This window comes from Macrosteles quadrilineatus, unplaced genomic scaffold, assembly GCF_028750875.1.
Source record: "Macrosteles quadrilineatus isolate MER2022 unplaced genomic scaffold, UCM_ALF_1.0 Scaffold_1__1_contigs__length_201487025, whole genome shotgun sequence".
Classification (NCBI taxonomy): domain Eukaryota; kingdom Metazoa; phylum Arthropoda; class Insecta; order Hemiptera; family Cicadellidae; genus Macrosteles; species Macrosteles quadrilineatus.
This window is the reverse complement of record NW_026542594.1, coordinates 14,468,206-14,484,242: the sequence shown is the minus strand read 5'-3', so window position 1 is coordinate 14,484,242 and position 16,037 is coordinate 14,468,206. Positions and strand designations below refer to the sequence as shown.

General features: G+C 37.1%; 1 protein-coding gene across 3 annotated transcripts in view; it reads right to left on the bottom strand.

The window, feature by feature from the left end:
• Positions 1 to 9,103: 9,103 nt before the first annotated feature.
• The window catches only part of LOC129005114 (CCR4-NOT transcription complex subunit 3), a 72,085-nt gene continuing 65,151 nt past the window's right edge, over positions 9,104 to 16,037 (bottom strand). For 2 of the 3 annotated variants that reach the window (XM_054433934.1, XM_054433926.1), the window contains exons 10-12: positions 13,298 to 13,533; positions 11,666 to 11,875; positions 9,104 to 10,293 (exon numbers count right to left, since the gene is read on the bottom strand). In XM_054433934.1, the coding sequence (XP_054289909.1) occupies positions 10,195 to 10,293; positions 11,666 to 11,875; positions 13,298 to 13,533 (545 nt within the window). In that variant the 3' untranslated portion in view covers positions 9,104 to 10,194. The remainder of the gene's footprint in view (positions 10,294 to 11,665; positions 11,876 to 13,297; positions 13,534 to 16,037) is intronic. The other variant, XM_054433943.1, reaches the window with a different exon arrangement.

Sequence of the window (16,037 nt, the reverse complement as noted above, 5' to 3'; positions counted from 1 at the left end):
CAGGATAATACGGCGGATAGTCGTAGTACTCACTATTGTTGACGTTAATCCACACCTGGGAGTATCGCATCCAAAGTGCATGCCTATCCAATATCCACAATTCGTCAATGATTGTGTATGATTAAATAAATAATAAATAAATAAATAAATAAAAATGCCTTTATTTAGCAAGCGTTCCTCAGTACATACTGCTTTACAGGATAACTCTTGTCAATTTAATTACTAATACTAAATAAAACTAATAACAAAAAGTACATAATCTATTTACAAAATTTGAGGTCCTTTCTATACATTTCTTTTAGCTTATTTCTAAAAGCTGGAACACCCAGCAATTTAAGATCACAGGGGAGGTCATAATACAACTTTGGCCCAAAGTATGAAAAGCCTCTCCTGCCAATCTCCAGTCTCACTCTCGGGAAGTGAAACAGCTTTTCCTGTCGGGTATTGCACCGAGACACCCGATCGCGGGAGACCAGTCTTTCCATCAGGTAAGCTGGTTCTTTTTTGACCAGTACCCGATGAACCAGAGTGCAGGTTTGCATCCTGCATACGGCTGCTGAGGGCAAAAGACCGGCAGTTTTTTCAAATTCAGATTTATGATCGCGTTTCCGCAGACCATATATAAATCTTACTGCGGTGTTCTGAAGTTTTTGAATCCTTTCCATGCCCTCATTTGTGATGCTGTTGCCATATGCAGGAAAAAAATAGTAGAGCACTGACAAGACAATTGATTGAATCAGCTGAATCTTGGCTGACTCAGGTAGGATGGTTCGGCATTTGTACAGACTCCGCAATCTACCCAACGCCAGCTGGGAAACATGGGTGATATGATCAGAGAAGGTAAGACCACTGTCCAGTATTACGCCCAAAGTCCTCGAAGTGTGGCTCACCTTCAACTCCACGTCATCAAGTTTTACCTGCACGTCTCCATCAATGATCAATTGAACATAGTTGGGCGGAGCAATATGAAGAACAGTGCATTTCTCTCGGTTTAACTTGAGACCATGCTTTATGGACCACTCACTGACATTCGCCAAATCCAAGTTCATTCTCACAACAGCTTGGTCAATTGAGTTGACATCATAGGATAAATGCATCTGACCGTCATCTGCATAGGCGTGCACATTGCAGAAGTGCACGCAATTGGATATGTCTGCAGTGTACAGGGTGAATAAAATGGGACCCAGACAGCTCCCCTGCGGCACTCCCCGGACTTTGTCAAGGGGAAGTGAAACATCAGCTCCCACTCTAGTCACCTGTTCTCTTTTTTCCAAGTACGACTGCATCCAAGCAATTGCATTATCCATAAAACCAAGATGTCCCAATTTAGCAAGAAGTAAACTGTGGCTTATAGAGTCAAACGCCTGTGAATAGTCAAGCATCACAACAGAGCTACACCTGCCCCGGTCCCTCGCCTCAAACAAGTCTGCAAACATATTCACTAATGCAGTGCAGGTACTGTGGTTTCTTCTAAACCCTGACTGTAATTTTGGAAGGATTTGTTATTTTTCTAAATGTTCTAGAATTTGTTTTATTGCTAATTTTTCCAGTACTTTTGATATCGCAGGCAAGACTGATATAGGTCTAAGCTCACTGAAGTCAGTAGGATTAGATTTTTTTGGCAATGGGTGGACTATACTAGTTTTCCATGCCTGAGGAAATTTGCCTGATCCTAATGATTCATTCATCAAGTGAGTTAAGGCACCAATTGCGTAAGGACAAACTGCTTTAATCATTAAAATACTCAAGTCGTCAACTCCAACTGCTCTAGAGGTTATTTCATTTATTGCCGTTTTAACATCCTTCTCTGAGACTTTTTTAAAGTTAAATAAATTAGTTATTCCTTTCTTCCTTTCTTTGTTATAAGAACCAATTAATCGTGAGTCTGCATCAAAGAAACATCCCATTTTAACAAAGTAATCATTCATGTCATCAACTTTAAAAGTATTTGGGAGTTGTGTGTTACAGTTTTTTCCAATTAGATCACTCTGTTTTAAACATTTCCAAAATTTTCTCGAATCTTTACAGTCTACAAGGTTATCAGTAAAATATTTCTTTTTTGCCTTCCATATTACACCATTTAGTCTATTCCTTATTTTTTTGAACTCCGTCCAATCCTTATCTTGTCTAGTTTTCTTATACTTAGTTCTAAGTTTATTTTTTAATTTCGTTAACATGATCACTTCCACATTTCTCCAAGGTGATATCCTCTTCGTAACTCGTTTTGTTACTAGAGGTGCTAATGCGTCATAAATGTCTTTCACATTGCTTGTAATAAATTCATTTATACAATCTACTCCAGTCATGTCTTTTACTTTTTCCCACTGTACACTTGCCAGTCTGGTAATAGCATCATTAACGTTAAAGTGTTTAAAATCTCTATAAGTAATTAATTTCGCTGAACTTTTTTCTTGTTTGCATTTTAATTTACAGTAAATTAACTTATGGTCGGTGATTTTCTTTTTCCTATAATCTAAAATAAAATATACTTGACGCATCAATTACGCCACACATATCCAGTTGAGTAGATTTATTAGTGATAATGTGATCAATTAGTGTGGCTGACTTGGAAGTGACTCTTGTGGGTTCAGTTATATGTTGAACAGTGTCATATATTTTCAGCAGACGACGGAAATGTTTCGCTTCATAACAGGAAGTTGATCAATGTTTGTATCACCTAAACATATGACGGAGTCAATTTCAGCTGCAATGTCTACAAACAATGCCCGAAACAAGGAACCAAGACAAGTATAGCTAATTTGCGGTGGTCTGTACACAATGGCTACGGCGAGTTTAGCACCTTTTGTTTGAAGGACCACCGAGAAAAATTCTATGCCTGGATCGACTCCTGTTAACTCCCTTCTTTGGAAGATCAAGCCTTGCTTAATGTACAGGGCAACACCTCCACCTCCTTTTCCAGCTCTGTCAGCCCTGAGGAGTACGTATCCAGGTATCTCATAGTGATCAGAAAGTGAACCCGGCTTAAGCCAAGCTTCAGAAATACCGAACACATCAAAATCAAAGTCAATTGCCAGTGCAGTCATCTCATCGAAACCTGTGTTTAGAGAGCGCATATTTAAATGAGCGATACACAGGTTTCTATTATTTCGTTTCCCGACAACTGGGGAGGGGCCGAACTTGAAGAGCCTAGACTCTCCCCAACCTCACAGTGAGAAGTTGGCTTCTCACTGTGAGGCAGGGGAGACTCCATGCTCAGGCCCGTGCCGGATTAACTGATTTGTGGGTAGCATGTGCTGCCGAGCCTCCAATCATGCGGAGAGACGCAGGGATCACCACTTTAAATAAGGAGACCAGCCGCGACACACCACCCCTGTTAATAAATTAAATAGTTAATAAATTATCTGTTATGTATAAACTAAAAATGGCAAGATCTTAATACATTTTCCAATACAGACTCCCTCTTATACGGACACCTTTTAACCGGACATCGTCTTAACCGGAATACACTCGGCGGAAATGACATCTCTTTAACCGGACATTTTTTATCAGCACATCGGTTTAACCGGACTAGATCGGCAGGAAGTGGGTGATACTGAAACGACCGTTCTCGTGGGAAAGATTTGAGACCATAGTGATCAAGTGTCTAAATACAATGCTCTAGGTACTAAATTTAAGTCAAATACGCATTTAAGCAATCCGTTTTTATGAGTTTTTGGGGACGTCGGTTTAACCGGATAAACCGTTATCCGGACTGGCCTCGGTCCCGAGGAGTCCGGATAAGAGGGAGTCTACTGTATTATCTATTTCACATTTGATACTTTAAATAGCGCTGTATTGAATGAACTCGTAGTATATCATTTTAGCAAATTTGTCTATAGGAAATTAACTAAAAAAATCTGAACATCAGACCTCTTAACTCTGCATTTCGCAGGTAAATATAATCGACGTTATTACAGCAACTGACCAAAAGAATGCCAATGGAAACCTGTTTATCCTCTGCCTCATTCTACCCCATTTTTTAACTAAACAATCGTAATATTTCAGCCATTTCTTATTCTATCTTTTTGATCTTGGCATCGTGTTATAGGGAATTAAAAATGCTAAATAAAAGTGTTCATGGTATCTTTTCATAAAATTAGCCATTTTCGAGTAGTTTCAGTTTAAGAAATTAAAATGTCCACCATTTTGAAATTTTAAGTTGAATAAAGATAAACTTATTTTCTAACATGGGTCTATTTTATCTATGACATACATATACATATTAAATATTAGTCATTTTAAATTAATTTAAATACTATTAAATAAACAAATTTATTTATATTTATATTATCTACTATGACTTTTTCTATGTTTCCATTGTTTGCAAATCGGTTATTTAAATGATTGCTCAAGAAATGTAGCACAGTGTTAATTCATTTTTATTTTTAGCCTATATGAAATTGTCCAAGATTTCTCGCTCTTTTCCATTGTAATAATTACACCAACCCAAGTTTCGTCTACATATGCAATATGCCAAAGAATATCACCTACGTACAATCTCCAAGAAGTGGTATAAAAGGCAGAAATCAACCCATACAATAAATATAAGTTAACTCCATAAGAAATAATTTTAAAAGTTACTGTGATATTAGGATTTTTTACTGATTTGGTAATAGAACATTATATTGCAAAACATGACACGATGCAGAAGAAAATCAATTTTAAAATCAGAAAAAACCATTGCAAATACTTCATTTTGACAAATTTAGTAAATCACAATTTAAATATTAACAGCTGTTTCATTAAAAAGTAGTGTAAATGTATGCATATGGTCGTGATGTAAACAAATCTGAAAAGGGGACTTTAAAGACCTCTGGGACAGAGCCCCAAGGGAATTTACCTTGTTTCTCTTTTGATGGCTCATCTTCAGACTAAGACCTTTCTTTAGAGACCCCTACCAAGTTTCTACGCCCAGCCGTTCTCTGAAATAAGCTGTGACAAAAACCCGTTTTTCCTCCATAAGAATAACATGGGATGGGAATTTAAAGGCCACTGGGGCAGAGCCCCAAGGGAATTTACCAAGTTTCTCTTTTGATGGCTCATCTACAGACCAAGACCTTTCTTTAGAGACCCCTACCGAGTTTCTACGCCCAGCCGTTCTCTCAAATTAGCTGTCACAAAGAAAAACAGTTTCAAATTAATATTTTAAAACAATAGAACTAAGCTCATATAGCTACACACCAATGATGATTTAATAGTCAACTTTCTGGTTTGGATTTTGTGGTTGATAGTCATTAAATAGCTAAACAATAGTAACACAGATAAAATAGCTATTATATAAAAAACTTATAAATTATAGTGCAAAATCCCGTGTTTTTGTAATGTGTTATTATTACAATTGCCATTGCAATTTGTGTTATTTGCATTTATTGTCATTTACTTTTGATTTGTACCTAGTCGTTTGAGCAAAGTAAAACAAACACAAAAGTATATTTTAGTTTTTAAGTTACATGAAAGTCGATTTAGGCACTTGTACCATTTTTAGGATAGTAAAAGTATTTTTGAACAGATTTTTGAACAGCATTTTGTTGTCAAATGTTTTAGCGAATTTCCTTTAGGGAAGTAGCTATTACCGTAGGTGGCATGGTAAGACCTAGACCCGGGACCGATTTACTTTTTCATTTTGATGTCCCAAGAGGCCAAAAACACCATTCGTTCAAATTCTTATATATGTATATATATATAGATTTATATTATATATATACGTCTGTGAACGCGATAACTTGAGTAATTTTTGTCCGATTTTGATGAAATTTGGTTTAAAGGTGTAAAGCGGGATAAACTTGAATGAGTTCGCGAACCAGCATGATCGGACCATGGGAACAGGGCTTTACGGGGTAAAAATTGGGTTTTCTCACTTTTGACCCACAAAATTTCCCAATTTCTCTTTAGACCCTTTTAAAGAGCTTAAAAAAAGAAATAATTTAGTATATAAAAGTATTTTTGTTCGGTTATTAGTAACGGAGAAAATTTAAAAAATTGTAAATTTAAAATTCCCATGTTATTCTTATGGAGAATATTGTCAAATGTTGTAATTTGCTTGTTTATGGATATATTTTGATCAAACTTGGCAAATTTATTTATTTTGTACTAAGCTATCAATATTTTACTAAAAAAAACACTTTATTAGTTTCCTTGTAGCAGCAAACCTAATGTTATTAAAATATATTTAATTGAAAATCAGTTCAGACAAATGGAAATTCGCTTAGTCGAAAGGTTTGCTGCGGCGGGGGTATTATGTTCAAACTATTATTGTTAAAACATGTAATTTACCATCCAAAATGATGTGTTATTGTTATGTGTAATTGATTTATTGCCATTTATACGTGATTTCAAAGTTTTACCTTCTGTATCCAATAGTCAATGGTTTTACTTACCCAACAAAATAAATTTGTTTTAATATCCTTATTAAAAGTTTGTAAACAGGCTTCAATGTATTGTTCAATAGGGCCGATTTAGTCGTCATTTAATTATTAATTAGACAAAATAATATGAATGTGAATAGCAATGTTATGTATACAAATGTTACCGTGCTTATATTATAAATGTATAAATTAGAATGAATATTGAATGCATCAATCACTGTGTGCGTAGTGGTAAGAGACGTGTTAGTTGCAAGGCAGCGCCTGAGCGTCGGCGGGTCCCAAATTTTGCTTCCTCCTGATTTATTTCCAAAACTATTCATCATTAATTTTTCCAAAAAATACATGTTATGATTCAACTCAAGCTCTCAAACATTGCCACTGACAAAACTTAACTGACAAAAAAAAAAAAAATTCTAGATCACTTACTTTTTCATGTTCTAATTCTTGATTAAATAATTTCTTTGGGGTTTAACGGCTGTTTATATTACAGTAAAATTATTTTTTGTGTTCCAACTTTACTGTCAGTGAGAAGCACTAATTTATAGTAGCTGTGCCAAATTTGGTAATTTTAAGTCTACTCTAAGTGTGTGTAATAATTATACATTTGGAAAAGGTGATCTACTGCTATAAGCAGCAGTTGCCACCAATTGCCCGTACAAGTGGTGGGGGATTGGCTTCACTGCCAGCAATGCTTGCTGGATATACAAAGCCCCTCTATTTCTATTCTGTGCACTCTGAATACAATAGCAGAGGAATGCGCAAGACCGAGACCAAGGTCACGGCACAGTTGCTATAAAAAACGACGAAACTATCTGTTAAAATTGCGCGCCAACATCAACTAAACGGTCTTCGCACGGCAGACTGTATAAACACGGAGCTAGTACTTTCAGTTGGCAATACTGGCTTCTAGCCTCGAGCGAGGTGGTTCAACTATGGGAAGCCTCAAACTCCTGGGTAATCCCAGTTAGCTCCTCCCACTCTGCCCCCTGTCCCCACCTAAAAGACGATCAAGTGGTTTGTTGGTCATGTCAACTGTCAACCAAGGGGAATCTCGTATTTAATAATTTAGTTTTACATGCCGGTCAACGGGACCGACGATGAAATAACGTGTCGACATACAGGTTTTCTGTATTTATCTATTTACACCGCAGCAACTTGCAGACTATGCAAATTTCCATTTGCCTGATTTGACTTTCAATTAAATCTATTCAAATAACATTACGTTTAACGAGTACCTAGATTTGCTGCCTACAGGGAGGGTAATAAAGTGAGTTTTTTATTAAAATATTAATAGCTTAGTATAAAATAAATAGATTTGATGGGTTTGATCCAAATATATCCATAAACAAGCAAACTACAACAGATAATCTATTCTCCATAAGAATAACATGGGAATTTTAAATTTACATTTTTTTAAATTATCTCCATAACAGTGAGGCATACAACAAAGCTCCAATATACAAAATTATTTATTTTTTTAAACTCTACAAAATGGTTTGAGTTATCACGCTAACGGACACACACACATATATATATTTATATATATATAAAATAAATATGTACCGGTATATGAATTTGAATGGATAGTGTTTTTGGCCTCTGGGGACCTCAAAACGAAAAAGTAAATCGGTCCCGGGTCCAGGTCTTACCATGAGACCTACGGTAATAGCTTATTCCCTATATGGGAAATTCGCTAAAAAAAGACGGTCTAGTAGCTAGACAAGCAAGTATCTTGTCGATCTACTGGTGGCCCCCTTACTGTACATTGGAACTTGGCTTTTAATACCACCACTGTACACTATTTAGTAAATAGTATTTAAATACTTTTGTAAATAGTATTTACAACGCATCTACGCACACAATGTTGTTTTGTGACGCGTGGCTTTAATACAAGAACGTGCAGTGTCTGCAAACTGACCACGGCAACCTCTGCAGCATTTCTGGCCCGGTCTGTACTTTGGACTTATTAAATTTTGGACTTTAGTGAAACGCTCTGCTTATTTCAATATTATACATTCGGACTTTGTGAAATATGGACATTGTGAAACAAGGTTTATTTTACATTTGGTTTTTTGGACTTTGTGAAATTTGGACTTTATGAACCTCACCCAATCTGCAATAACCTAGAAAATGAAAATCACACACAGTACTAGCATTGTACTAGTTTGTCCGCTAACCATATTTGCTTAGCTGTACAAGACGTCTGCAAAACGTCAGCAAAGGCAGAAGCATTTCTGCTTGGGCATTGCCGCCTTGTAGTTCAAGTAAAATTCAAACAAAAATAATGTGATTCTTTAAAAACTGTAGTCCACCTTATTGTGTTTTTTATTTAATCCTGTAGTGTTGGGTTGGCATAATTTAATAATACTGTATTGTATAACGTTTTCCAAGACAATTAAAGAAGTGTTAAGCATGTTTAAGTTATTGTAAATTAGCCTCCCTGTAGCAGCAAACCTAGGTACTTGTTAAACCTAATGTTATTTAAATAGATTTAGGCTGATTTAAAATCAATTCAGGCAAATGGAAATTCTCTTCGTATGCAGATTTGCTGCGGCGGAGGTATTTTCTCCTTGAAGTGATCCGGATTATTGGATTTCTGCAGACCCTTTTCAGTAACTGCAACAAGTAATTTAAGTACATAACAGGGTATTGGTCTGCCGTCTTGTTAACGTTTTCCCTGAAAGAAAGTCAAGTTAATTTTAGTAGGAAGGTGAAAGAGAATTCAATGTAACACCAGATTATGCTTCTTGTAAACGAAGATCTGTATTTTTATTTTATCTTTACAGGCATTTGCCCATAATCTTATATCTACAAATAAACAAGGCAGTTGGGGGTTGTGTAAAATAAAAAAATTAAGATAAGAAATAAAACATACAAATACTGACAAAAAAGGATTGTATTTAAAAATCAGGTCATCACCATCTTTTCATTGCTTAGTATACAGTCTAAACTCTGTACATAACAATGATCGAACAGATGAAAGACAATAAGATTAGATGCCGAATCCGGGCACCCTGGGACCATATGGTGAGGTTGAGATCACGATACATTGCACAATAAATGCCTTTGATAACTGGAATGATGTGTCCAGCCGAGTCACACACAACGGCCAGACTCAGGACCGCTCTCTTACACATCAGTAAACGATTTGAAAACTTAAAAATACATATAAAAAATCTAAAACAATCTAGATCACAAAATGGTTCTCTTTCAATACAAAAATTTCAGGTCTCGGTTATTGGATCCCAGGGACTTTTTCTTTCACTTTACTTTTCATTCATTAATCTATAGAATGTACAATGTATTTTTTATATTTGTTACTTTTTCTTAACAATAACAATAATTCCTGTGTAAAATACACTTTTTAAGAAATTCCCTGAAAAAATGCAACATCAAGGCCCACGATCTTGTCTGTTAAAAACTGTACACAACAGCTGAGCGGAGCCCGTTCAACGAGCCGGCCAGCTCACTCATCTAGCGAAATAATAAAATATAATCTGTTGGTTCGTATATGATTTCAAACAATATAATCTTTAAAATAAACTTTGTATTGTACAATTCGTCGGGAATTTCACTTGGAGCTAGACGGGTGTTTGGTAGCAGACGCATTGAACCGACAACGTGACGTTGACGGATCCACACTGACGAATCCACCGCAATAAATATTCTTATATATATAAAGTCTGGGATGAGGTCGCCAAGGTGGGTCGATCACAGCCACTGGGAAAACCTGGTGACGACCTGCCCTTTAACTGACACGCGACATTTTCTTTCTTTTTCTTATCTTAAAAAAGTTCTATACAATATCACTTGTGACGAGGATGGTGGATCAGTTGAGGTCCCGATCTTCTAAGTACTTGTATTCGAATGTGAAACCCTCCTTTTTGCGCTGGCCCCACTTCTCATAGTCAAAGTAGATATACGTGCCCTGTAAAAAATTTATGTTGTCACAGGAGGCAAATTTTGGTTAACTTAAAATATCATTTAATGTTTACAAAGAGCAGTGGGAACTAGGAAAGTTGTTTAGTATTAGGAATGTGTCAATTCTCAATACGATTCTCGATACCAGTGATTCTTGGACATTGGTATCGATGTTGAGAATTGATGGTCTAGAGTTGATGACGATACAGAAACCTGACACGTCTGCAAAAATTTTGCAATGGCATATTCACGTTTTTTCCGAAGTCGTGGATGACAGTGATAAAATTTCTTTGACTGCGGAAAATGATAATGATATTCCTGTGACCATGGGAGGTATTGAAAATTTCACAGTGATCTCTGGAGACAATGATGATGTTAAATATTTAGAAGACAGCAGAAGATTTCAAGACAGAAATTCAGGATTTTGCCGGGCGACACAATAATGATGTCTACTTCACTACAGGGAAATCCAGGATTTTGCCGGGATCGCGGATGACGATGAGTCTGCGATAAGACAATGAGAACTCCAAGAGATGTTCAGGATTTTTCTGCGATGGCGGTAGACAATGATGATGCTCCACTTATCAATATGGATGCATCATCCATGGAAGATCGTCAAAATTTTACCATGAGCTCAGAAGACGATGATGTGTACAAGACCGTGGGAGATATTCAAGATTTTGCCGTAACCGTGGGTTACGAAAATTTTCATGATTTGGCTGTGATTGTGAAAGATAATGATCATTTTTACAGAACCGCAAGAGATGAGATATTCCAAATTTTTCCACTACTGCGGAAGGCAGTGATGATGGGTTTGTGACCGGGAAATATATTGACTACTACGCAGCAATTAGGAGAAAAAATGTAGATGTCTCTACAACCACCATCTATACAACTAGAGTTTACTACTCTTAGAGGTAAATTTTACAGCATAATCTTTATCCACAGTAATTTTAGGTTACAAAACCATAAATCAATCATCTCTTACTAGTTGTAAGCTAGAGAGAGAATATATTTTAGTGCGCAATAAACAAATAAAAAGAGAATACAATTTAAACCAATCTAAAATTCATTAATAAATTATCTGATTGACAGTTCTTTACTCATTGAATGGCCAATGTTCATTCTTGGACAGCTCCATATATCAACTCTACAAACCTTGTGTATGTTTCATCGTTCAATGATTTTGTTTAGCTGTTTATTTTAACGTATTATAACTTATGAAATGATTCAAACCCATTTAAATGTATCTTTTGTTTGATTAAATCATATTTTTATTTAATTATAAATTGACCTAAACCCGTTCAATACATATGATAAATCTGTAAGGGAGTATGTTTGAGCTATTGTATCATTGTATCAGTGATGACTTTTTTTACCTGTTCATACTCCTCGTTGATCAGTTTGGGCTCCTCATGCCGTTGAAACCACATCATGTACTTTGTGTGGAACCTCCAACTCTGTTTCTTGAGTGCCTTAGCCGCCAGGTACTGTGCCTTGCTGCCCTCCATGTAGTAGAAGATAAAGAAGAGCGTTTCCGTCGACAACCTTTGGAAAAACTCCAGCGTGTCCGAATGTGCCAGTGGTTGCTGTTAACATAATCAATCAATTAATGCACGGTTGGAAATCAATTATGTTCAAATGACAGAAGTTGTACAGTAGATTCCCTCTCATCTAATTTAACCTTTGACTATTAATACAACTAGACATTCCATCCCCATGTTAAATTTGTAGCCAGATTTTTTAATCAAAATTGATGAAGTTGTTGTGAGCCACTGACCAATTGCGCTGATCTAAATTACAAAATTATGTCGAATACACACACTTTTTTACCAGTCAAACTTAGGAAATTACTTATAGTGAGCTATAGCAATTGTTATGACTCATCAACCTGGTCAGCAACAAAAAATAATGCATAAAATAGAATTTTAGACACAAGCACATTCTGTGACTGGGTCACACAACTACGTTCTACACAAAACGTGACGGTCACCGTCACATGGCTCACACTTTGCACACTTTGTTCGTAGCCATTTAAACAAGTACCAAAAAGACATCTCCAAAAGTCATCTAGCCCTCAGCTTAGACAAAGAGCTAGTTCCGCTATAATATGAAATATTATTGCTGTAACTGTTTATTGTTTGTTCAGTACCGTAATATTCACAGACATACCATGAGGTTTTGGAACATATCCATTCATTTATGCATTAGATTGAGTGTCCATTATCATGTTTTTATCTGAAGTTTTAGATAATTTTTTAAGTTTCTAAGGTCCCGATTAGTCCAAACAAGAGAGAGTCTACTGCACATTAACAGGCAACCAAAATACTGAAAATATTTTATAGCTAACTGAGTTCATAGATACCTCAGTTAATTTTCACAATCAGCATCTAGTATGCGTGACACAACAGACGATAATAGAAATTCAGTATTAAAAACAAAGGGAATTAAAATATCTAACAATGCAATTTTGAATTAAATAAATAGTATAGTTCTTTATTTACATAAATTAGGGAATAAGGTTAATGTGTGGCTTTGTGCTCAATAAATCCTCAAATCGAACAGACAGCGGAGCTAAAGAGAGCTGTGACAGAGATAGGGACAATAGTTACTGTTTTAAAATCCGCTATCATTAAGCATGTTAATGTTCTTAAGTAGAAACACTCCAATCATGATAAACACTACAAAACGATGCAATTAGCAAAAGAATCCTTGGATATCTGTGTATTGAAGTAAATAACAAAGATTAATTATTGTAAACATAATTAAAGATTCCATGAAATTTTAATACATAAAACCATTGCTCGATTTGTAAGAAATGAGGTGCCGGAACTGTGTATCATATTCAATGTTCGAGTAGTACCTACGTATGCCAATATTTTTATCTTTCCGAAAGAGAGGTACCGGATCTCCGAACCGCCACGTTCCCCCGCAAATCGAGCACTGCATAAAACTATCTAAAAACTCCTACAACATAGGAAATAAAATTTGAATGAAATTGATTGGCGTACTTCTGTTACCTGATGGTAGTAGCTAGGTGTCTGGCAGGGTGTGCGAGGCAAGTACTGTCTGATCTTCTCAGAGTCGGAGGGGTGGGGCATATGGTAGAACGCAGACTCCATCATCTGGAACTGACACTGATGTTCCTTCTGTAGAGGTACGGGACCCAGTGGGGCTACACCCAGTAGCGGGGGTATGTGCGCCTCAGACGTCTCTCTCTCCCGTAATGTCTTGCTCTCGAATAGTCCTGTCATGGAGTAGAGAGGTCTCAACATTACTCTATATTCATTATTATAGGCGGGGTAAAAAAACAAACAAACAGTACTAACGGCTATGTCAAACAAATAGTGTTTTATTGATAGGGTTTGTCTATAGGATAATCTTACCCTATTTGGGAAATCACAGCAAATTCACTAAAAGCCCAGTAATACGGCATACGATGGTCTGGCACTGTGACCCCACCATCACTGCAGTATGATTTTACAGATGATGAACACCATTGTCAGTAGCCTGTTTTTACATTTAGGTCGCTAATTGAGGTACAGAAAGCTGTTAACTAGGTGGCGTTCGCAGAGGCATCCACAAAATTGAGCGGTGTCATCAAGGGTTCATATTATATTGTTTTTGTCATACTGCAGTAAAAACAGTCGTTTTAATGCATGCGTTGCGGGTATCTAAGAAGCATTTTTTTAAAGGAGTAAAAATCGTATTTAGCCTCTATGGAGTAAAAATCGTTTTTAGCCGCTATGGAGTAAAAATCAGCTGTTGTCAACTCAGTTGTAAATTTCGACTGTAAGTGATTGCATGTATCGAAAATATGTATCGATTCGTGCTTCGTAATCATTTTAACATATAGTCTACAGTCTCTTCCTGTAGCATTCTAGCATTGCAGATACATTAATCCATTCCCACACTCAACACTGCTCACCTTTACTACTTCCTTCACCACCCCCTACGTCGTGGACCTGTTCCCCTCTCTTCCCATGGCATTTTAGGATTGCAGATACTTTAATGTAATTGCCAAAGACAGTTCCCACACTCTGAACTGCTAGCCTTACTACTTCCTTCACCATTTCCTACGTCCTAGACCCGTTTCCTTCCTTTCTCATAGCATTTAAGTATTACAGATACATTCATCTAACTGCCCAAACGGTTCCCCCACTCTGCACTGCCAGCCTTACTTCCTTCACCACTTCCTACGTCATGGGGCCTGTTTCCTTCCCTTCTCAAAGCATTTTAGGATTGAAGATACATTAATCTAACTGCCACAGACGGATCTCACACTATGCTCATACTTAAATACTTCCTAAGCCACTTCCTACGTCGTGGACCTGTATTCATCACTTTCCATAGCATTTTAGTATTTTAAATACCTTAATCTAATTGCCACACTCCGTACGGCTAGCCTTTACTAATTCTTTCACCATTTCCTATGTAGTGGGCATGATTCCATCCCTTCTCATAGCATTTCAGCATTACAGATACATAATAACTGCTACAAACGGTTTCCAGTTCCCAAACTCCACACTGCTCACCTTACTAATTCCTCTTCCTACGTCGTGGACCTGTTTCCCTCTCTTCCCATGGCATTTTAAGACTGTATATACCTTAATCTAATCGTCATAAACAGTTCCCACACTCCGGACTACTTGCATTTACTACTTCATTCACCACTTCCTACGTCGCGGACCTACTTCCCTCCCTTCCCATTGCATTTTAGGATTGCAGATACCTTAATATAATCGTCATAAACAGTCCCCCCCCCCTCCAGACAGCTCGCCTTGACTACTTCCTCCACCACTTCCTACATCAAGGACCTGTTTTCCTCCCTTCCCATAGCATTTTATGATTGTAGATACCTTAATCTAATCGTCACAAACAGTTCCCACAGTCCGGACTGCTTGCCTTTACTACTTCCTTCACCACTTCCTACATCACAGACCTGTTTCCCTCCCTTCCCATAGCATCATAGGATTGCAAATACCTTAATTTAATCGTCACAAACAGTTCCCACAGTCTGGACTGCTTGCCTTTACTACTTCCTTCACCACTTCCTACGTCACAGACCTGTTTCCCTCCCTTCCCATAGTATCATAGGTTTGCAAACACCTTAATCTAATGGTCACAAACAGATCCCACACCCCGAACAGCTCGCCTTTACTACTTCCTTCACCACTTCCTACGTCGCAGACCTGTTTCCTTCTCTTCCAATGGCATAATATGATTGCAGATACCTTAATCTAATCGTCATAAACAGTTCCCACACTCCGGACAGTTCGCCTTGACTACTTCCTTCACCACTTCCTACGTCGCGGACCTGTTTTCCTCCCTTCCCATAGAAGTTTCGGAATGCAGATAACTTACAGTACCTTAATCTAATCGTCATAAACAGTTTCCACACTCCAGACTGCTCACCTTTACTACTTCCTTCACCACTTGATTCGTCACGGACCACCTCAACCTGAAGCACAGAAAACATACTACTATAACCTTATAGGTTATAGTAATATGTTTTCTGTGCCTGAAGCTAGTGTCGTCATTTGATTATATTTATGATCCATGCCGTTTCTGTTCTAATATCTGTGGAATAATGCTATCAGCTATTTCTTTATCTACTGCATTCAAAAGTCAACAGCTGATGATATATCTTTGTTTATGTGTCAAATACTGCTTCCATAAGGATTACATTGAAACTTTGAGACCCAGTGGGGCGGATTCCTGAGAGACTTTTTTAACGCCATATAGATGTTG